The 22,658-nt window shown below is 43.8% G+C and overlaps 1 protein-coding gene and 1 pseudogene across 1 annotated transcript in view; one reads left to right on the top strand and one right to left on the bottom strand.

Moving 5' to 3' along the window:
• Nucleotides 1-589: 589 nt before the first annotated feature.
• LOC101708819 (transmembrane protein 126A pseudogene) lies at nt 590-2,151 on the bottom strand (annotated as a pseudogene).
• A 12,430-nt stretch (nt 2,152-14,581) lies between these two features.
• The window catches only part of Slit3 (slit guidance ligand 3), a 606,864-nt gene continuing 598,787 nt past the window's right edge, over nt 14,582-22,658 (top strand). Inside the window, exon 1 of the mRNA XM_004836404.3 lies at nt 14,582-15,172. Coding sequence (XP_004836461.2) covers nt 14,976-15,172 — 197 coding nt within the window. The 5' untranslated portion in view covers nt 14,582-14,975. The remainder of the gene's footprint in view (nt 15,173-22,658) is intronic.

Here is a 22,658-nt window from a genome sequence, read left to right on the forward strand (position 1 = left end):
ACAAAAAAGAAAGAAACAGATAATAACATGACTTTCTTTTCAATAAGCCAGTAGTATAAATGAAACCAACTAGCATATATACTGAAATATTTTTAAAACAGAGTTTGTATTTTGGGGAAGTATTTGAACTTCTTGCTCCCTGCTTCCCATTTATCTCTCTTCTATTTTGCTCTTTAGTTATGTAAAGTGTTTCTCATAAAAGAGAAACCATTTTTTAATTGGGTCTTTTGTTCTGGGTGATATATATCAATTTTATTGTTTAACTTTATTTTTTATTAGTACGTATTTGTCATACATATTGATCACATTCATTACAGGAAATTTGCACCTATACATAATATATCTTGGCTCTTCTTTTTTTCCCTATTCCCCTCCCCTCCCTTCAACTCTTCTTCCCCTCCCCACTTAAAAAAGTTTCCTTTGTATTTTTTTCCTTCCATTCTCTTTTTTTTCTGGGTCCCTTCCTTCCCATCTCCATCCCCCTCCCTTGTTCCCCTTCCCAATTGAACATGTTCTTTCTATTTCCCAATATCTATCCTCCATTATGCTCTTCATTTACCCTTTGAATTTCTTACACAAGATAAACAATTTGATATTTAAACTTATGTATCCAATTTATTTCACTTAAAATAAAAGTTCATCCATATTCCCACAAATGACTCAAGTTTCTCCTTCTTTATGGCAGAGTAGTACACCATTGTATATAAATACTGTATTTTCTTTATCCATTGATCTGTTGATGAGCATATGGGATGTTTCCAAGATCTAGCTCTTATAAATTGTGCTGCTAGGGCCAGGGATTTAGCTCAGTGGTTCTGGTGCCTGCCTTGCAAGCACAAGGTCTGAAGTTTGATTCCCCAGTACCCAAACAAACAAATAAATTGTGCTGCTAAAAACATGGATATCACTATAGAATGATGCTCTTAACTCTTTTGGGAAGATACCTAGGAGGAGAACAGCTGGCTCAAATGGAACCTCTAGTTTTCTTTTTTTTTTATTTTCACTATTTTATTTTTGCATACATATTTGGTTAAAAATCAGTGAATTTCTAGGCCCAGTTCAGTCACCTGAAGAGCTGTTGTAAGTAGTTTGTATTGTCTAGACCCAAGGTATGCTGTAAATACAGTCTGAAGTAAAAAGGGAAATAACATCTTTCTAAAGATAGGCTTGGCTATTCTAATCCAGTATGTTAAGATGTTTCCTTTCTCTGGCAGCAGGGCTGATGGATAACTGGCTGCTAGGGCACCATTCACAGGTACAGCCAAGAAAGCAGGGTACAAACCATCAAAAACTAAACCAATCAGTCCAGCCCGTGTCATGGTACATGTTTCACAATTCAAATCACCTGTACTCAGAGGTAAACTTACAAAACTTGTATAAGTGGCATTTGCTGACAAAAATGGGATCACCGCCATTGGTAAGCCAACAGCTATGCGAACGTTTGTCACGTGCAAGGTGCGCGGATAAAGACTGTTTGCTATCAGACCACAGAAAGCATCATTAAGTCCAATATATGTTGATTCATGTTCAAGTAGACTCCTGTCTGTTTCTGGAAGTTGGTTAATTTTTCTGGCTCTATCAGTTAAGTTTTCCTTGATGGTATCATCAGGTTTATGATTTTCCATCTTGAGCCTTAGACTCGCCTCCCGCGTTCTTCCTCCACCACGCCGAGAGGTTTACTGCAGCCTTTGGTCCACTCGCCAGGGTGCAGCCATCTTTGGCTGACAGGTCTAGTTTTCATTTTTTGAGGGATCTCCATACTGACTTCTATAATGGTTGTACCAGTTTACACTCCTACCAGCAATGAAGAAGGGTTTCTTTTTCCCCATAGCCTCACCAGGATTTGCTATTGGTTGGTTTCTTGATAATAGCCATTCTTTCTGAAGTGAGATGGAATCTCAGTGTTGTTTTAATTGGCATTGCTCTAATGACCAGAGATGTTGAGCATTTTTGCACATTGTTAAGACTCGTGCTTAGATGTCCCCCCAAAGCCTCATGAGAAGGAGGTGGGGCTTTATCGGAGGTGGCTAGATCAAGACTGTGTGACACTGGAATTGATTCATGGTACAATGCTAAGTTCGGGGCACTAGGATTAAGGGTGTGAGTGCTACCCACCCCAAGTACTCTGGATAAGATAAAAGGGACAGGAAGACACTGTTAAGGTCTCTTGTTGCTTTTGCTACTCTGTGGGCATCATGAACTGTTTCTCCTCTGTGCCGCCCCTCTGCCATGTGCCACTCTGCCTTGGAGCCAGCCGATTATGGACTGAAACCTCTACAAACTGTGAGCTAAATAAACCTTTTCCCCTTTAATTTTGGGTGTCTGGTATTTTGTCACAGCAATGAGAAAAGTAAAACACGTATATTTTATTTGCTGTTTGTACTTCTGCACCTGAAAAATGTCTATTCATTTCAGATGTTGATTTTTGGATTTTATCTTTAAATTTGGGGTGTGTGTGATTGTTTTGAGTTCTTTATATATTCTAGATGTTAGTCCTTTGTCTGAGAAGTAGCTGGTAAAACGTTTTTCCCTTTCTCTAAGTTATCTCTTCACACTATTGGTGTTTTTTTTGTTTTTCTGTGCAAAAGCTTTTTAATTTGATGTGATCCCAGTTGTCGATTCTTTGTAAAATTTCTTGTGTGATCAGAGTTTTGTTCATAAAATCTTTGCTGCCACCTATGACTTCAAGGGTTTTATTCTATCTTCCAGAATATTGTTTCTATTTTAATATTTAGATCTTTGTTCCATTTCAATTTTAGTTTTGTGCATAGTGAGAGATATGGGTCTAAATTCAATTCTCAGCATGTGAAAATCCAGTTATCCCAGCACCATTTATTAAGGAGACTATCTTTCTTCCCTTTGAGCCCCTTGTCAAAGGTGGCTGAGTGTGTTTGGAGTTGTTTTTGCATCTTCTATTCTGTTCCATTGATCTTTGGGCATTTTGTTTTGTTTTGTTTTGTTTTGTTCATTTTTGGTTTTTTGGCCAGTATCATGCTGTTTTTAACATGATATCTTTGTAGTATGACTTCTAGTTGGGGATTGTGAAGTTCCCTGGCTTGCCTTTGTTGCCCATAACTGCTTTTACTATTGTAGGTCTCTTCTGGTTCCAAATGAATTTTAGGATTGCTTTCCCTAGTTCTGTGAAGTATGCTATTGGTATTTTGATTAAGATTGCATTAAATCTGTATAACAACTTTGGAAGTATAGGCATTTTCACTATATTGGTTCTGCATATCCAAGAACGGGGGATATCTTTCCATTTGCTATTATCCTCACTGATTTCCTTTTTCAGAGTACTGTAGTTTTCAACATATGGGTTTTCCCCTTCCTTTGGTAGATTGAATCCTAAGTATTTCATTTTTCTTGATACTATTGTAAAAGGTATTGTTTCTCTAGTTTCTCTCTCAGTGAGTTTGCTACTCATGTATAATAATGTTATTCCTTTGTGAGTGTTGACTTTGTATCCTGCTAAGCTGCTGAATTTGGTTATTAATTTTAGGAGTGTTTTGGTGGAGTTTTGGGAATCTCCTATGTAGAGTATCATGTCATCAGCAAATAATGATAATTTAACTTCTTCCTTTCCTATCCATGTTGCTTTTATCTTTTTTCTCTTGCCTGATTTCTCTGGCTAATATTTCCAGAATTATATTGGACAGGAGTGGTGATAGTGGGCATCCTTGTCTTGTTCCTGATTTTAGAATGAAAGTTTTCAGTTTTTTTACCATTTAGTACGATATTGGCTATTGGTTCGTCATAGATGGCTTTTATCAGATTGAGATAAAGACCTTCTATTCCAATTTTTTGTAGGGTTTTTATCATGAGTTGGTGTTGGAATTTGTCAAATGGTTTTTCTGCATCTATTGAAATGATTATGTGGTTTTTGTCATTGGTTCTGTTAATGCAGTGTATTACATTTATTTATTTGAGTATGTTGAACAATGCTTGCATCCTTGGAATGAATCCTACTTGATCGTGATGTATAATCTTTTTGATGATTTGCTGCATTCTGTTTGTCAGTATCTTATTGAGGATTTTTGCATTTATGTTCATTAAGAGTTGACCTATAGCTCTCCTTTTTGGTTAGATCCTTCTCTGATTTTGCTATCAGGGTAATGTTTGTTTCCAGGAATGACTTTGGGAGTACTGCTTCTCTTTCAATTTCATTACAGTTTGAGGCATTACACCATCTCTAAATTTCTTGTAGAATTCAGCAGTGAATCTGTCAAGATCTGGGTTTTTCTTTGTTGATATGTTTTTTATTACTTCTTCAATTGAGCTGAATGATATTGGGTTATTTACAATTTTTATATCATCTTGATTCGGCTTTGGTAATTCATATGTATCTAGCAATCTGTCCATTTCTTTTGAGTTATCCATCTTATTAGAGTACATATTCTCAAAGTAAGTATTGATGATCTCCTGGATGTCTAAAGATCCATTGTGATTTTTCCCTTTTCATCTTTAATTCCATGGATTTTGGGTCTTTTCTTTCCTTTTTTTGATAAGGTTTGCTAAGGATTTGTCTATTTTATTTAATCTTTCAAAGAACCAACTCTTCCATTCATTGATTCATTGTATTGTTTTCTTAGTCTCAATTGTATTATTTTCTGCACTGATCTTTATAATTTCCTCCCTCCTACATGCTTTGGGTTTAACTTCCTCTTCTCTTTCTAGAAGCTTGAGGTTCAACATTAGGTTATATTTTTGAACTCACTCCATTTTTCTGATGTGGGAATTCATCACTATAAATTTTCCTCATAGGACTGCATTCATTGCATCCTATATGTTCTAATATGTTGTATTGGTGTTATTGTTTAATTACAGAAACTGTCTAATCTTCTTTAATTTCATTGGTGACCCACTGGTTACTTAGGGGAGCATGATTTAATTTTGATGCGTTAATGTAGTTTTTGTGGTCTCTTGTGCCATTGATTTCAAATTTCATTGCACTATGATCTGATAATATACATATTCCTTTGGATCTACTTAAGCATGTTCTATCAGCTAGTATGTTGTCTATTTTGGAGAAAGTCCTGCGTGCTGCTAAGAAGAATGTGTATTGTGCTATTGAGTGGAATATTCTGTTGGTATCTACTAAGTTCATTTGTTCAAAGGGTTGGTTCAGCTCTGATATTTCTTTGTTGATTTTTTGTCTAGTTGATTTATTTGTGTCAGTGGAGTATTGAGGTCCCCCAATACAATTGTATTAGTACTTATGTGATTTTTCATATCCAATAGTGTTTGTTTTATATAATTCTGTGTGCAGATATTTGGTGCATACACATTTTTTATTTTTATCTCTTCATCTTTGATTGTTCCCTTAACAAGTATGTAGTGTCCTTCTTTTTCTCTTCTGATCAGTCTTGGCTTGAAATCCACTTTGCTGGAAATAGAATTGCCACTCCTGCTTTTTTCCAGTTTCCTGCCACATGGAGTATTAAAAATGACACTGAAGTCTTTAGCCTGTGCCTTTCAGTAGATGACGGTGCCATTAGAAAACTTGGGAAAACAGAAATTTGTATAACAAAATAATTTACAGAAATATGCATGCCTTCAATGAGGTAGTAGTTCCAGCTAGGACTTTATCTTCTTACCCTAGTGGTGTTCATCAACTCTACCTCCTATCCTCAGCCACATCAACAATCTTAAAAGCTATAGAAAAATATGACTTTGTCTACACAGGTCAGCTTTAATACAATCCCCCAACTAGATGGCCTTGTAGAAAGACTCCTGGAGCTACAATAGACTATTTTTCAGGTCTGATTAATCCAACAATGCAGTCTTTTCTTCATACACACAAATGCAAGGGGGAAGTCACTCAATGTAGTACTTCACATAATATTAGGGTCAATAGAACAGGAAAGGATAAATAATTCTGACCTTCCCAGACAGGTCTCATTTACTTTCTAGGATGTAGCCACAGTGTCCTTCCTTATCTTCCTCCAACTATCCACAGCCTACTTAAAGCCTTTGCATGTACCATTTTCTCTATTGGAATTGTGATCTATCCTACTCCATCCCTTATTGTATCATAGCTAGATTCTTCTTGTTCTTTGAGTCTCCTTTCCTGACCACTTCTTAAAGAACTTTGTTCTTCCACTTCCTTTATCATATGACCCTATCAATTTTCTCTGGCAATAGTTTGGATCTGGAATGCCCCCCACATACCCATGGATTTTTTTTTTTTCATATGCTGGGGATTGAACCGGGGTCTTGCACTTGCAAGATAAGTGATCTACTACTCATGGGTATAGCCCAGTGGCATATATTTTTAAATCTTGGTTCCTATCCTGGTGCTATGGGAGGCAGTAAAACTTTTGAAAAGTGGGTCCTCATAGGAAATTTTAGGTTATTAGAGACATGACCATGAAACTCAGGATCTTTCTGTCTGTGTCTCCCGGACACTAGGAAGTCAACAGCTTTTCTCCATTACATTTCCCTCATCATGATCCACCACTACCACAGATCCAGAGCAATAGGGTTGACCAATCACAGACTGAAATGGCCAAATCCATAAGTAAAGTAAACTTTTTCTCTTTATAAGCTGATTATCATAGGTATTCTTTTTGTTGTTGTTGTTCCAGGGATGGAACTTGTGACCTTGCAACTTTCAAGGCAGGCAGCGGAACCACTGAGCTAAATCCCTGGCCCAATAGGTGTTTTTTATAGTAGTAGACAGCTGACCAGTGCACCCTCTCAATATTTCATAACTTGTGATTATATATTAATTTTCTTGATATATTGTTTTATAGATGTGGCCCATACAAGACTTTATGAAAATAGCAGTGATGCCTACTTCACCTTCACTGTAACACTTATAACACTACTACCTGCACCTAGAAATTAGTCAGTATGCATTGAATGAATGTGTGAATGAATGAACGAGAGGTAAAGGAAGGGCAGATAATAAGGAGTACTATTTAAAGCAATTTTAATGATTAATCAACAGAAGAAGGCATTATTTTGGGGTGAGGGAATTTCCTATTGTTTCTGAAATCAGACCACATAAGTAGCAATTTTCCTTAAAATTAATCCTGTGTGATTTTGGGAAAACAGAATTGCCAACACAGCATTGATACATCAGCCCAGGAAATATACCGTTAATGTTGACAAGTACATTAACCCCCAGATCTCAGTGGGACAATCAGTTTTCTCGTGCAACAGACTGTTTGACCACTGTTATTGCCTTCCATTCTCTCAGGAATCCGTGGGATCCTTCACTGAATTTTTTTTTATATATATTTGTCTAGCCAACAGGCAAAGAAAGAGAGCTTAGGTGAATACATCAGAGACTGAAAAGACCAAGTGGGCAAGTGATATCCACCACTTCTACACATACCCAATTGGTAGAATAAGAGCCATGGTCCCACACTAACTGCAAGGGAGACTGTGAAATGCAGACGTTCCTGTCCCCGAAGGAGAAACTAGTCCTGTGAGCCTCAACCGAGCCTCAGCCACAACAGGGATTTCATTTGGTTGTTGTGAGCATTAGACTGTTAGCGTATGGAAACACTCATAGCAGTGCCCTGCCCGGCATATTCAGGGCCAACCTTGTTTCCAGTTATGTTGCAAGTGGAGTTTCTCTGAGATTGCCCTAATTGCCGCTTGCAAACAAGTCTAGTGTTCTGAAGCCTCTGTCAAGCCCCACAGCTGGCTGGGAGAGTATCATGAGCCCCAGTGTCCATGGAGGCCAGCCAAGGATGCAAATGTCACCACCAAGTCTGTGTGCCACATTCTCATGCTTTGTTTAATTTGGTTCCCTGGGTGGGACAAGTTTTATGAGCAGGTGTTCTGGTTAATTAGGTGATTAATACTCTTCAAATTGGAGGGCCATTTCCCTAGTGACAGTTCTTGCTTTGCTCAGATATGAGACAAATCTTATAATTTGGAGAGGCCTGCGATGGTATTCATCTGTCTGCCAGGCCTCTCAGGTTAGCAGTGTGGCCCTGAGGACCAGGAATCTGATCCCACACCTGGCTGGGTTGCCTCTTGATGGACCAGTTTAGGGAAATAAGATTTCCCCAGATCATCTGACATCCCTCACACTGGGGCAAAGTTGATCTGGGGCCACACTTCTGGTTCCTTCTGGGTCTTTTAACCTACATGAGCTCTCAAGGACAGAGCCAGCGCTCCTGCACAGAGCCTCCAGTTTGTAAAGCAAGGTGAACAAACCACAGCCAATGACCAGATGCCAAAGTTCTTTATCTCAGACTAGCTCTTAGGCCAATAGAAATGTGCCCTAAACCTCTCTTCTATCCATTTTCCCAAAGTTCTTCTGCTACCCCAGACACTGTTGTGTTCCTACATTTTTGCCTTTGTTCCCCTCAAGGCCAAGATCCTTTTCCCTCATTGATCTCATCAAATCTCTGCGTCCTTAAAAATCCAGACTTTATTCCTTAGCTTTTTCAATCTAGCTGGAAGTGATTTCTCTTCTGAATTTCTGTAGTATTTACTTATCTGACCTATGTCAATTAGCATTTACTTACATATCACTTCAGTCTTGTCTCTTCTTTCATGTAACTTTTGACTTCCCGATTGTATTTTTAGCAGCTGTGACTGTGCCTTCTGGGAATATGAAGTTCTCAAATACTTGTTTCATTGCTAGGCTGGCTGCCACTTAGACTGACTTCAGGGAAATGGGTCAAATTCATTTTCTTTTCTTTTTTCTTTTTTTTCCCCAGTACCGGGCATCACACTCAGGACTTTGCACTTGTGAGGCAGGTCTGATGCCACTGAGCTAAATCTCTGGCCCCAAATTCGTTTTTTTATACCGCTTGAGATTATGCTGAAATCACAGCCGCTCACTCCTGTGCCTCATGTGTTCCAGTTTTACAACCACAGAGGACTAGATCTCCCTCTCTAGATCCAATTGGAAACATCCCAAAGAAGGACTTTGATTGGCTCGTTTCAGTGTCCCTGTGACACTGCTGGGGATTGCAGCTCCCATGGCTTTTCTCTTGGGCTGCCTCTGCTACCTTCTTGCAGTTTTCCTCAGATGATCCTTGTTTCTGGCTTCTCCAAACTTCTGGGGTATGCACCTTTGGCTTCACACTCATAGCTTCATAAACTGCCCTTAATCTCAGACTCAGGCAATGTCTCTGGACACAAGCAAAATGCAGACAAACCTTCTGCCAAGGCATAACACACATAATCTGAAGTCCAACAGCCAATGCAGTATTTCTTCCCAGCAGAAACCTCCTGAGCCTGATCTTTACTGGCATCATTTGTATCAGCATCCTGGTTTCTGAACTGTGATCAGAATCTCCCATCAAGTACAGCCTAAAGATTTCCAGGGCTGCTCTTTTAGCCGGTATTCCAAACCTTTCCAAACTTTTCCCACAAGCCAGTTCCAAAGGCTTCTGAACCATATGGTCAGGTACAATCACAGAATTGACCCCACTTCTCTGATACCAAATTCTTGTTTCTTTTCTCATGCTGAGACAAAATACCCAACACCCAAAGTTAAAGGAGGGAAAGTTTATTTGGCTCACAGTGTGTAGAGGTTTCAGTGCATAGTTGGCTGGCTCCAAGTCATCGTGGCATGGCAGAGGGGAAGCACAGAGGAGAAACAGATCATGGCAAAGCAAAGCAGGCAGAAGGTAGGCAACAGTGAAGTAGCAACCAGCAAGCGACAAAGCAGTTTCTTTCCATCTTTTTTATGTTCTATCTAAGCTACCTGGCTTAGGGCAGGTACCAAACCAATCAGTGAACTAACTTAGCAACCACACACTTTTAATCCTAGCACCTTTAATCCTAACATTGCACCATGAATCAATCCCAGCATCACACACTGTAGATCTATCCACCTCTGAAAAAGCCCCACCTATGACCACATGAGGCTTTGGGGGGACATCTAGACACAAGCCATAACAAAGGGCAAGGTGAGGCAGGGTTAAAGAAACTACAAGGATGGGAACTGCCTGAAGTTTTATAACTGGAAACTATCCCCCTATGAACTATACCTCCAACAGGAAAGGCAGCCACTGCCAAAATTCACTCCACATGCAGGCAGTCCTGACCTCTCTCCTCTAGCTCCCTGAGCTCCCTCCTGATCTGGTCAGACCCAAAGGAGTGCAGATGATGTGGTCTGTAGGGGTCAGCTTTCTGGGGAACAGAAGTGCCCTGACAGTGGGCAGAGTGGATCTGGAGAATCCATCAGAGAATGACCAGCACAAATGATTAGTCTCAATGAGCTAGAAGTAAATACATCAGAATGGAGAGTTGGGAGGAGGTATGTAGTTTGAAACAACATTCTGGAAGAATTTAATCTTCCCCTCCCAGAAAAGATTAAGTAACACTGATTACAATAAGTAAGCCTATGACAGGAGAATGTTAAATAAGCTAGCTGATTGGGAAGATCATTCACACATTTGTTCATTCATCAATCATCAAAGGGTTATGTGCACTTGTGGGCATCAAGCATGTGAAAAAAATGGGTTTGGCTTCTCTGTACATTTGAAAGTTTTCATAGTAAAATGTTGTAAGAAACAGATTATAGAGGGTCACTGTCCTCAAGAATCTAATAGTCTGGACAAGCAAGGATTCCTGTAGGAACTGACAGCTAAACTGGACTGAGGGGAGAGTCAGAAGATAGGTGGGTAGAAAAAAGATCTCCTGGACAGATATTGAGTGAGAATGAAAGACTGCTCAGAAATGAGCTGGTAGAGGCAGAAATATCTAAAGTTCAACGTTGTATGGCCAGATCTGCATTCTTACAAGATTCCTAAAGCATTAAAGCAAAGGGTGCAGTGGTCGAGCCAAAAACAAACAAACAAAAAGAAAAACAAAAACAAAAAAACTCTAAGAAATGAAGTCAAAGAAGTATAAGTGGATGTAAAGGTAAACAACTGTCATTTGTTTCATTCACAGCCCAGGTGTCCTGGGGTAGAGGAGCAGGTTTCAAAGAGACTGAAGAAAATATAGAGATGGCCTTTGAGAGTTAAGGTTTATTAAGATATTGACAGGAACATATAGGTTTCATTGAGGCTGAGTAGCAGAAAATGATAGAGTCCGGGGGTAACAGGCTGGACAGGACAGTCACCTGAAGGTACTCATATCCAGTGGCAGTGGGCTGGACTAGCTAATGCCACAAGGTCCTAAGGAAGCCAGACAGGGAAAGGCCAGGGAGAACTCCAAGTGTCCAGTGGCAAAAGGTCGGACTGCTCTGTGCTCTGTTATTGCAGGGAAGGGATTTAACAGAGTAAACTGGGCAGAGGTGCCATTAGGAGCTTGCTTTGCTCTGTTGTATGACCAGCAGTCTAAGGAACAGCTGAGTTAGCATATTGGCAGGAAGGCGGTTTCTACAGGTAACAGTAGTTTGCTGGGTTCCCAGTGTCCCCCAGATAATACTTATCTGGACATTCTCAGGGCGAATAAATGAATAGGACTCAGGGACTGAATGGCTATGCTATGTGAGAGAGAAGAGATGCTTTCCTGTCCTTTGCCTTCTCAACACCCCACCCACCTTTTCAGCTAACACCTCACGGGCACCCCACCTGCCACTTTTCTTTTGAGAACAGGGGCCCTACCTGCTTGACTGAATGCAGTTTCCATGGGACTTCTACCCATAGTTCTTTTCTTCCTTGGTCAAAAGAGTGGTCACATGACCAAGCTAGGCCGACCACTGGCACCTCCCTGGGAAATCTTGGTCTAATCCTTTTTGAAGTCCCCTTCTTCACTTTTTCCTCATAGATTCTGTATGTTACTCAAGTCCTTATTAAAGACTTTTTTTTTTTGCTTCAGTAAGCTACAATTATTTTCTACTGTTTGCTACCAGAAAAACTTCAACTAATTACCATGCCCACATGAATGGTAGCATCTTATACAAAGAGACACAAAAGAGATAGAGGAGAAAGTCTGAGGTGGATTTTCTTGGGGAAGGTAGTTTGCTTTTGAGGACCCTATGGAAAAGGAAAGGAGAAAAATCTAAAAGTTGGCCGAGGAGGCTTTTGTAGAACTCTGAAAATCATACCACAGAGTACAAAGTTATCTTTGGCACATAGACATAGAAAGTTCTACCCAGCAGTGTGACCTCCTAAGTACTTAACCAGACTTCTCCAGGGAGGCTAATTGTTCCAGGAGGAGGCTGACACACCCTGAAGATGCCCAGAATCAGGCGGGGGAGTGAAGCAAGCCTCATTTCCAGCACTTGGAGTCCTAGGTCCTGGCTCTGGGTTTCTCACCAGTTTGCTGCATGACCTTGTGCAAATGCCCACCTTGCCCTGAAGCTCTGTTTTATTGTTAATAAAATATAAAGGTTGAATTATATTTGAGGTTCTCAAAGTATGTTCCAAGAGAACTTTAAGTTAACATGAAAAGGAGTCAAATACATCGGGAAACCGGATTCAACAAACCTCAAGCAGGTTTCCTTATTGCAGGATGTCTCGGGATTAAATAGGCTCATCTGGGATGCAAATCTCCAAGAGAGGGGAAAGTGAGCCACACTTTTATTTTTTCCCAGGGACACCCGTCCCCCCCCCCCCATGAAGAACTACGTGGAACCAGCAGTCATTAGAGGGCACTTGTGGCAATGTTCGATTAGGTAGCTTCTGAGGCTGCCTGAATGGTGCTTGATGCTGCATAGCCAGGTGTCCTGCGCACTCCTCTCTTCTGTCCTCGCCCCTTCCTTACGATGACCGATGACCGACTCTGTGATCTGTGTGAAAGGGCTTCGCTCAGGAAACAGCACATCTGAATGCTTATGAAGTCACTTAAAGATCTGCTCAGCTCAAGAAACCCTCCTGCAGCTTAAATGAAAAACACAGTCCCCCACTGTGCTCAGAGCACAGATCCAGGCTCAGCCTAAAGAGGGATTGCAAAACATACTCTAGCTTGCATTCAGTTGGGAAAACAAAGAAAACTCCACTCTTTTCTGCTCCAGACAGTCTGAGATCCTTTTGTTCCCTTGGGCCCTTGCCCTGTTCTCTCATCTGCATCAGTCCTGGTGTGAAATTGGTTCAAGGCTTGGAGGAAAGCTTCAGAGGAAAGAGGGAAAAGGATGTTTAGAGTTCTTACACGCTGAAGTCACCCAGGACCAGAGCCTAGTCCCACTCTGGCCACCAGAGGGCGTTGACAACAACGTCTGGGTAGAAAGCTGTTCCCAAAAATAACAGCAATAAACTGCACCTAATGTGTTTAAGAAGGATGCAGGGGCTGGGGTGTGAGAATGTGCGTGCGTGAGTCTGTGCATGTACATTTAGGGCTCTGAAGCTAAGGCTGAAAATCTGCTAAGTACAATAAAATAAAATCTGCTCCTCCATTATACAGTTACAGGACTCAGTCAAGTAATTAGATGAAAGGTTTTTGAAGGAAAATGAGGACAAAGGAATCAGAGTAGCATTCATAGAAAAGGAAAAGGAAGGTGTTCTCAGGAGCATAGTTGTTGTTGTTGTGTGTGCACATGTGTATATGTGACTGTGTCCACGAGTGTGTGTGAAAGTGTGTATGGCTATGGGTGTAGGCATGAATGTGTGTGTGGACGCGAATGTGCGCAGGGCTCATTCAGACTTTCCTGGTGTGAGCAGATCTCAAGGAAGTCTGGGCGATACTTCCTCCAGTTTCTGTCCTTGCCTTTCAAACAAACAAACACGTTCCTACAAGTATTTATGGAGCCTCTGATGAACCCCTCCCAACCGGCATCTGGAAAAGCTCAGAGCTGGCGGGCACTGGAGAACGCAGGGAGGTTGGAGGGAGAAGGGACGGACGGGCGCCTCGCTGAGAACGACTGTCTGGCAGGACACTCTCCCTCTGAGGCTCCGGGCAACTCAGGGAGATGGGCCCAGAAAGAGCTGTGGTCCCTTGATTTGAGGAACCAAAGGCCCCGTGAGGTGACATGATTGGCCGAGACTCACCAGGCAGGAAGCAGATGTTCGAGGAATCTGACATGGTTTTGGCAATCCATGGCCAAGTCCCAGTTGTCACTACTCTCAGCAGCACACTGGGCACTGGTCTGGGCAAAGCAGGCCAGCAGTGACCTCGACAACAACATGCACAATTTTTAGTGACGTGTGACTGTGGAGTGCAGTAGTGTCAACAAATCTTCTAGGGAGCAGATGTGGGTCACTGCCAGGACTACTAGACAGGGCAGAGGCGCAGCTTCCGTGGATCAGAATGCTGGAGTCTGGCACCTCTAGTAGCTGTGTGAGTTCAGAGAAGTCACTTTACTCCTCTGAGGTTTGGGTTTTTAATCTATAAAATAAGGGTTGTTCAGACACTCTTTTGGGACCGTGTTGGGACTGTCTAGTCCAATGTTTAAAAAATTTTTTTTAAATTTTAAAAAAGTACCACAAGCTCTATAAGTCCTTGGCTCCTACAACACAACGAGTTTCAAGGTTTCTTTCTTGGGCCCTGCTGGGGACCCCTTTCCTTCCCTGGTTCCTTCCCTCTAGCTCCTCTGCTGCCTCCTCCCTCCTGGATCTCGGTCGCTCCAGCAAAGTTCCCAACTTAGTCTACATGACGCGCGGCACAGCCAATGGGAGGCGGAGCTGGCGTTTTTGGGGGCCGGGAGGGGTGGGCCCCGCGTCTCGGGTGTCTGCCCTGCTCAGTGAATGGAGAGAGCCGAGCGCCGGCCAGCTCCCCTGGCCGCCCCGTGCCCCAGGCGCCGCCGCCGCGCTCCGGAGCCCAGCCCCAATCCGGACCTCCCCGGGTGCCGCGCCCCACTGCCCTCGACCCAGGTCCCCAACCCGGCCCGCACCCCGGGCAGCAGGCCAGCGGGACCAGGGGGCGCTCGGCACCTGGGCACTCAGAGCGATGCGCAGCGGAGCAGCTGCAGCCCCGCCGATGGAGGAGCTGCTGCCGCCGCCGCCCGGCGCGCCCTGCTCCGCCCGCGCCCCGTGCGCCTGAGCGCCGAGCTCGCCCCTCCTCCGCGCCAACTCCGCCGCCCGTTCCCCAGGCCGCCCGTGCTCCCGCGTGCCTCCAGGCTCCACGCGCCTCGCCCCGCCGAGGCAGCCTTTTCAGGGCGCGGGCCCCTGCACACCATGGCCCCTGGGCGGACAGGGGCCGGCGCCGCCGCGCGCACCCGCCTGGCGCTGGCCTTGACGCTGGCGAGCCTCCTGAGCTGGCCCCCAGCCGCTGCCTGCCCCACCAAGTGTACCTGCTCCGCCGCCAACGTGGACTGCCACGGGCTGGGCCTCCGAACCGTTCCCCGGGGCATCCCTCGCAACGCCGAGCGCCTGTGAGTACCCCTGGCCCGCCCCACGCCACGGGGGCCACCCACCTGGGTCCCACAGAGGGGACCGCGGACGCCGGGTCCTCCCTTTTCCCTCCGAGGCGCTGGATGCGCCCTCTGTCCCTTAGAGATCCCTCGTTCTCTAAGTTGGGTGGGGGGTGCTTTGGGCAGGTGTGGGGAGAGACATCTCCAAGCCTCTGTGATGGGCAAAGAACAGTGCTTTTAGGGGCGCGGGCTCCAACCTCTGGGCCCTCTGACAGCTTCCCTGGAGAACGCTGGCTGAAGGCGAGGGTAGGAGAGACTCTTGAAGCCTGGAAGTCTTGGGGTGGGCGTGAGGGGTCTGCGTTCTTGGGGGGGGGGCGGAGAAAGCGGGTGACAGGCGTCAGGCGTGGGGCGCGGAGACGGACAGAGGGCCCTAAGACTTGATAGGCTTGGAGACCAAAATGGGCCAGCTGCTCTGGCTGCCCTTGCAAGGAAAAGTTGAAAGTGTGTCTGAAGGTCTAACTTCTGAGAAGAACCGGGCGAATTTGGAGTGGGTGCTTGCAAAACCCGCCCTGCCTGGAGCGCAGCCTCGAGGATGCCAAGTTGCAGCCCGGGTGAATTTTTTATGGCTCGGTTATAAATGCCTCCCCAAATGGGCCAGAGAATGGAAATGCTGACAGCCCTTTAAATGAGACCTAGCGCTATAATCTTACAAACCGCACTCAGCCTCCGATCCTGGGCTTGGCAGAGAGTGGAGAGCCTTTTGGAGAGTGGGGTGGATTGACCCTGATTTTAACCCCAATTGTGCAACCAAATATTTACTTTTCATATGTCAACGTTTTGGAAACATTTATCATTTTGATCCTTAGACCAAATTCAAAACTTGGACTCTGGGGTGGGCTCCTTGCAGCCCACAGTTGGGGGCAGGGTAGGGAAGGAGGGAGGGGGAGCCCTCCTGGAACTCAGGAGGGGAGGGAGGAGTGAGGCTTTGCTCTAGGAGAACAGGCACCCGAAAGTCCTACCCCCTTCTTCCCCTTCCCCACCGCGGGTGTGTGTTTGGATCGCCTTCTGCCTTCTGCCTTCAGACTGGCACAGAATGATGATGAGATGAATGGTCCCTAGGGTGCTGATTCCCATTCCTCACCTCCCAATCACCTCACCTCCTCTGCCGCTTACTTTTTGTGTCTGTCTGGGGAGAGACTCAATAGAAATCCCTACCATATTCCTGCTGCTTTCCTTTGGCTCAAAACTTTTTTTTTTTAAGTTTTCAAATGCAACAATTGTTCTTTTGGGTTGAGCCGCACCATCAGAAAAGGTCAGTCTTCATTGACACACGTAGAACATCAGGCTGGGAAATGAAAATGAGTCACCCAAGGAAACATTGCAAGTTGGTGGTGATAAAGGAGCCAGCATCCAGATTTCTATACCTTAATTCAGACATTGTATCAGACTTTTTCAGTGAAAAACCTGTTAGTGGTATTTTTAGACACTTATAAACTGAGTGCCCTTCCTCCTTACACCAATGCTGGCTGTAAGAGTTAGTAAAGTAATAACATAGCTAATGTTTAATAAATGCTTCTCCTGCCTTGATCTGTGTCTATATGTTTATCTCCTTAATTTCTACACAGTCCTATTAGTTACATGGCGAAGTGCTTATTACTCCATGTTATGGTTAAGCCCCCTTGTCGTGTATTCAGGGTCATGCAGCAAGTTAAGTGTTTGAATCCAAGCCTGCCTGGCTCCTAAGCCCACAGCCCTTACCACTCTGTTGACTCCTTAAAACAAGGGCCAGTTTGGGCCACAGTCTATAAACAGATCATTCTGGGAGGGCTCTCATTGAGCTTGGGTCTCAGCAGAGGCTGCTGCCCCCATTCTTCTGGATGTTCTCTGCAAACATTTAGCTCACTTTGGCACGGGCTTTGTGGCTTGGGTCTTGAGAATGCTCTTTGCTCATCTTAAAATCAAGTCACATTTTTGGGAAATCCAGGAGAATGGGCCCCTGTACTTTTTGAAGTGTGTTTTCAAAAGCCGCAGGCAAGGCACCAATGCTACTGTGTCACCTGGCCACCCTGCTGGAAGAGCCAGGCGGCCCACGTTAGACCATCTGCCCCACAGCTGGGGAAATTGAGTGGAGAATGGACTCGTGGACATTCCCAAGGGCCACCTGCTGCAGGTATGGTCCCTGACAAGCATTGCTTGAGGAGGAGCTGCTTTGAAATATGTGCATCCTGTCTGGCTCCATTCTGGTCACTGGTGACATGGGTTAAGGTACATGGGGGTCATGGGGCTGCCAGGGATGGCCTCTCCCTCATCTTCTCCTTACTTCCTGAGAGTGGGTGGCAGCCTTTAGGAGTCAGGTGGGTCAGGTTCACCACAGGATTTAAGGGCATCTCAACAACAGTCTTTCACTACCCCTCAACTGCCTTAGTGAACTCAGATGGAACTTTTCAGTTCTGCACACTGGAGGGATATTTTGCATTTCTACCTTATGCTGAGGATTTCTTCAGGGAGACATTACCCATTCCTTCCTTCATTCATTCAACAAATATTATTTGGGCTTCTACTGCTTTCCAGTAACTACACATAAAATCATTGCATATACAGAGGGAAAACAACACTTCCACTTAAAGATTGTAATCAAAGAGGGAAGAAGGAAACTTCCTTTAATGAGCCTTTTAAATTTCTCAGGGATCATTTTATCATGGGGCACCAGTTTATCAGCATAGCCATTAGATCCTCAGGACCTACCAAAAATCCAGGGTTTTAAACTCAAATGTTGAAATTGTGTTTTAAAACAAAGAAGAGGTATGTTCTCCATTCTGTATTCCTGCTACTCTGCCAGCAAAATAGCCTTTTCTGAAGGGGTGTGTGTGTGTGTGTGTGTGTGTGTGTGTGTGTGTATCTGTGTGTGCAGTTGTTTCTTAGGTGTTTTTGAGTTCAGAAATCTCATGATATGACATTAAGGACAACCTCAGTGGGGATAATGGGGTCCCCATTTGGACTTAGCTGCAGGCCTGAAATGTGGCCTGAATTGTTCATAATGAAGCTGGTATCAGTGACAGGGTCTGCATTCCAAGTTCTTCCCCACAATGTCAGCGTATCACCCTGAAAAAGCAGCTCTGTGCCTTTTATAAACTACTGACAACTTTCTTCCTCCTCAACGAGGAGGTGACACCCACAAGAAAGCTAAATAAACGGAGAGAAGGGTTCAGTGTCATTTGTTATCCACGGAGCAAAGATAGAGGCTCTGAGAGGAGAGGAACTGAATGGTGGTGCCTGAAACAAAACATTCACCGTGGAGCACAGAGTAAACAGATGTTGCCTTTACCCTTCTGAGTACAAAAGGAGCCCGCAGATGTAATTCTTTTCCAACCACAATCTCAGCCTGGAAAAAGAGGCAGAAGATGAAAATGAACTCTCATGAGGGGCGTCTTCTCCCTGTGGTGCCTGGAGGCAGACAGAGGCCCCCTGCTTCTCACCCGCGGCGAGGTGGTGGCCTGCACAGTGGAGTGGGGGCAAGAGTGGACATCTTTGGTTTTTCACTTGGCTCCAGAACATGCTGGAGACTGCTGTATTTAAATAAACATTTCCTGTTTGTTAAGGAAAGCAGGCGAGAGGCTGAAACGTGAGAATGTGGTAACTTAATTTTCTCCATCACTCCAGATGACGGCAAGCTTTGCTGGTGGTTGGGTCCAATAAAAACCGACACCGTGTCATAGGCTTTCCCTCACTTGACCACAGAGGTCTCAAGGTCAAGTGGGAGACTTTCCAAGATGCTCAAGAGCCATGCTCTGCATTCTGGTGCTCCCAGCCCTTGGGAGGAGCAGGGGCAAGCTGGTGAATCGGGGACCTTCTCAGGGCCAGCCATGGTGATGTGGCCTTGCAGGGGAGCCAGTGCTTTTCTGGATTGCCTAGTGAGCAGTGGACTGTACCTGCCTTCAGGGTGCTGTGAAATTCTGAACAGACTGCTGTACCTCTCTGAGCTTCATTTTCCAGAAACTAGAATCCAGCATCATCTTAGTGGTCTTCCATATATAATCTATAGTCCACTAGTGAATTGTCAGAACCCACTTTTTCAGCGCCTAAAACAGCATCTGAATCTTAGCAAGTTTTCAACAAATATATGTTCTGTAAAAGACCAATGAGCCTCAAAAGTACAAATATTTCTTTCATTTTTACAAAGGAAAGTTGAGCAATTACAGATTTGCATTTTGATGGATGGCTAAGGACGACTTACCAGTAATCTATTACATGAGATTTTAAGGTTATCTAAAGTGTTGGATTTCCGTGAACTAAAATTATTGCCTTACTGGAGTTACCCAAGACTCCTACTGAGTGATCCACTCTGCAGTCTGGTTGCCAGGTGTTGCTTAGCAACCTTGCAAAACTCCTACTGTGCACATGCTCATGAAAAGAGCTAGCAATCCTGAACACTTAAACCATAGGACTTTCTAATCAGAAACTCATCAGCATCATCCTGAGTTCTCTGCGGTTTTTGATTGCTTCTCTTCTTGTATTAATTGATATGTATTTGTAGGATCATTATTGAGTTTTGCTTTTGCCAGTCATCTGGGATTGTTATTATTTCTGCTTTTTTGGGTCACTTCTACTGTTCACTTTGTTCCTTTCCAGCTCCCTCTGTTTATCATCAACCAGTTCTGCCCCCAGCCCCGAAAGGGAAAATACAGCGTTGTGTGCTCTGTGGAATCTTGTAGCTTGACTATACAAATGAGAACCACAGGGGACCAGAGTTCTATGCATTGGATTTTGGCATGGGTTTAAGAGACAGACAGCTTTGAGTTTGAATTCAGCTCTGTTACATCCTTGCTGTTCTATGCTGTGCATTACTTCATTTCTCCAGACTGCGATGTTTTGTCCCTTGATACCTCATTTCCACACCTGTACTACAGGGATGAGAGCTGCAGGGAGATGTTATCGGTGGAGCCCGAGGCAGTCCATGTAATGTGCTCTGCATGGCACCCACCACATTGTCTACTCATCTTCATTGCTGTGAGTGTTTACCTGACTACAATTTATCCAACTGTAAAATATGTACAATAAGCATTCCTATTTGGGAGGATTAGATGGAATTGTGTATAGCAAGGGCTTGACAGTCTCTGGCACCTAGGAGCCCTCCACAAACGATTAATGATAGTGACCATGGCTATTATTTCCATGTATGCACCCCAGACCCTGTTCAGCTGAATGGCCTAATTTGTGTACTCTAAATTTTGTTCTAGCCCAGAGCCTTGTGGAAGCGAGTTCCTTGCCTCCAGATGGGCTGGACCCAGCACTCTGTTGCCTGGTCCCCTCTTCCTTTCTCTTGTCTCTCTGTCCTGCCCCTGCAGCTAAACCCAGGTTGGCCCCTGTTCCATAAAAAGGGAATTATGGTTGAAGTGGTTTATATATTTTCCATGGATGTGCTGCTTTGTGGTCTATTTAAATAAGGTCTGTATTTTATTTATTCATTTTGGGGGTGGATTTTCCTGGGGAACTTTTGGCTCTCACTTTTTCTTTCAATGCTCATTCCTTCTGTCTTTCCCCAAATACCTCCTTTTATTGATTTCCCCCATCTACTGCCTCCCTTACTACTTTTTCTTGAGATAACTGTATTTATAGACAGGGTCTACCCTTGTTATGTAAGGTGGTCTTAACCCTTTTTAGAATTGCTGAAAAGAAAGAAAAACAGAAGAGAGGATACTTTCCCAGGGAGCTCTCAGGAACTACCACTGACCCCAAGTGGGATGGAGGCCAAGGGACCTCCCCAGCCTCTATGATGCACTGTGCAGATTTTCCAAGGCTCTGCCTTACCTATCATGCTCTTCCCTTGGATGCAAATCCACCTTGACCCTGGAGGCTTTGCTCTGTGTTCTGTAGACCTGATCCATGTCTGGTTACTGCTGTTACTGCTAGGCTGCCAACAGGCTGCTCTCGCAGTCCTGCCCATGGGATCCACGTGGTTGCATTGTGGTTGTGTCTTGTTGGATGAAGCGATCTCTGGGAAGACTTGCCCAAGCAGTATGATGAAAAGTTCCAGATACTGGGTAGACAAGGAAGAGGGGTGGGGAATGTAATGATCTTTGTAGGTAAAGGGATGGACTCTAGACAGATAAGGCTCAGTTCCTGGCTCTACCACCTATAAACTGGATGACCCTAGTTTCTCCATTTTAAAATGGAATAATAATACTCTTTCATAAGATATTGTGAGTATTGGATTAACTCACACAGACTTCCTGGAATAAAGTGCATCCACTATAAGTTTTCTTATTATTATCATCCTTCTTACTGACTGTATTCCTCCTTCCAGAACCCAATCAGGACAAAGCCTAATTTTGAAAAATATTAATTGTGAGGATTTCAAAAGGGGTCCTTCTGTTCAAGTTCCATCCATGTCAAGTTTGGTCTTCTAGCACTGTAATGTAGAGGAGACATGTCAGCATTCTTTGCACAGTTATATCTAGTGACAAAGAATTCAGTTCTTCCTAAAGCAATTTATTTCATTTAAAAAATAGTCCTAATAAATTTTTTCAAGTGGAGCTTGAGCTTATTTACCCTTGTCTGCTGTTACACAGAGTGTCATCCTTTTTCCAAATGATAGGTTTTCAAAAATCTTATTGCTACTGTGTTTTTCATCACCCACTTACCAAAGTCTTCTTCTCTTTTCTTCCATAGGCTTATAATTATGCCAACTATTTGGTTTATGTTAGAGTTTGGACAGGCCCTATTCCCCCATTCCTACTTGTCTTCTTCTGAAGAGTTTCTAGTCTTTCCTGACCAGGCATCCCTGACCTTTATCCAAAGTACTTGGGAAAGAAGTGCTTTGGATTTTGAAGTTTTTTTGGTTTTTTTTTCAGATTTTGGCTTTTTGTGTGTGTGTGTGTGGTTCCAGGGATCGAACTCAGGACCTTGTGCTTGCAAGACAGGCATGGCACCACTCCCTGGCCCCGATTTTGGCATATTTGCATTTATATAATGAGACATTTTGAAGAGATCCAAATGTAAACACAGAATCCATTTCTGTTTCATAGACACCTTGTACACACAGCCTGAAGATAATTTTATGTGGAATCTTTGCACACGAAACAAGGTTTCATGATGTGGGATTTTCCACTTGTGGTATCATGTCTATGCTGAAGAAGTTTCAGATTTTGGAGCATTTTAGGCTTTCTTTTCAGATTAGGGATGCTCAGCCTGTATTAGGAGGTGTTAGGAGGAGAACTTCTGTACCCTAACTACCTTATTGGATTTCCGTTAGTACATTCTGAAGTGACCTTTTCACTTCTGATAGCTGTGGCCTTGGGCTGGCTCATTTTCCTTCCTGCCAGTGTCTCCCTGGCCTTCCCTTCCATTATCTCATTGTGTCCCCTATCCTAGACTCATACAGTTGACTTTTTGAAGTCTTAAGTGTAACATTTTTCATTCATCCTAATTGAAATTTTGGCAAATTATTTTATTTCGTCAGCTTTTCAGGAACATTTTCTATTTTGATTTCCTCCTTTAGCAAATTAAC

The sequence above is a fragment of the Heterocephalus glaber genome, unplaced genomic scaffold, assembly GCF_053883595.1.
Source record: "Heterocephalus glaber isolate CG9 unplaced genomic scaffold, H.glaber_assembly_v1.0 deba00001606, whole genome shotgun sequence".
In the NCBI taxonomy this organism is placed as follows: domain Eukaryota; kingdom Metazoa; phylum Chordata; class Mammalia; order Rodentia; family Bathyergidae; genus Heterocephalus; species Heterocephalus glaber.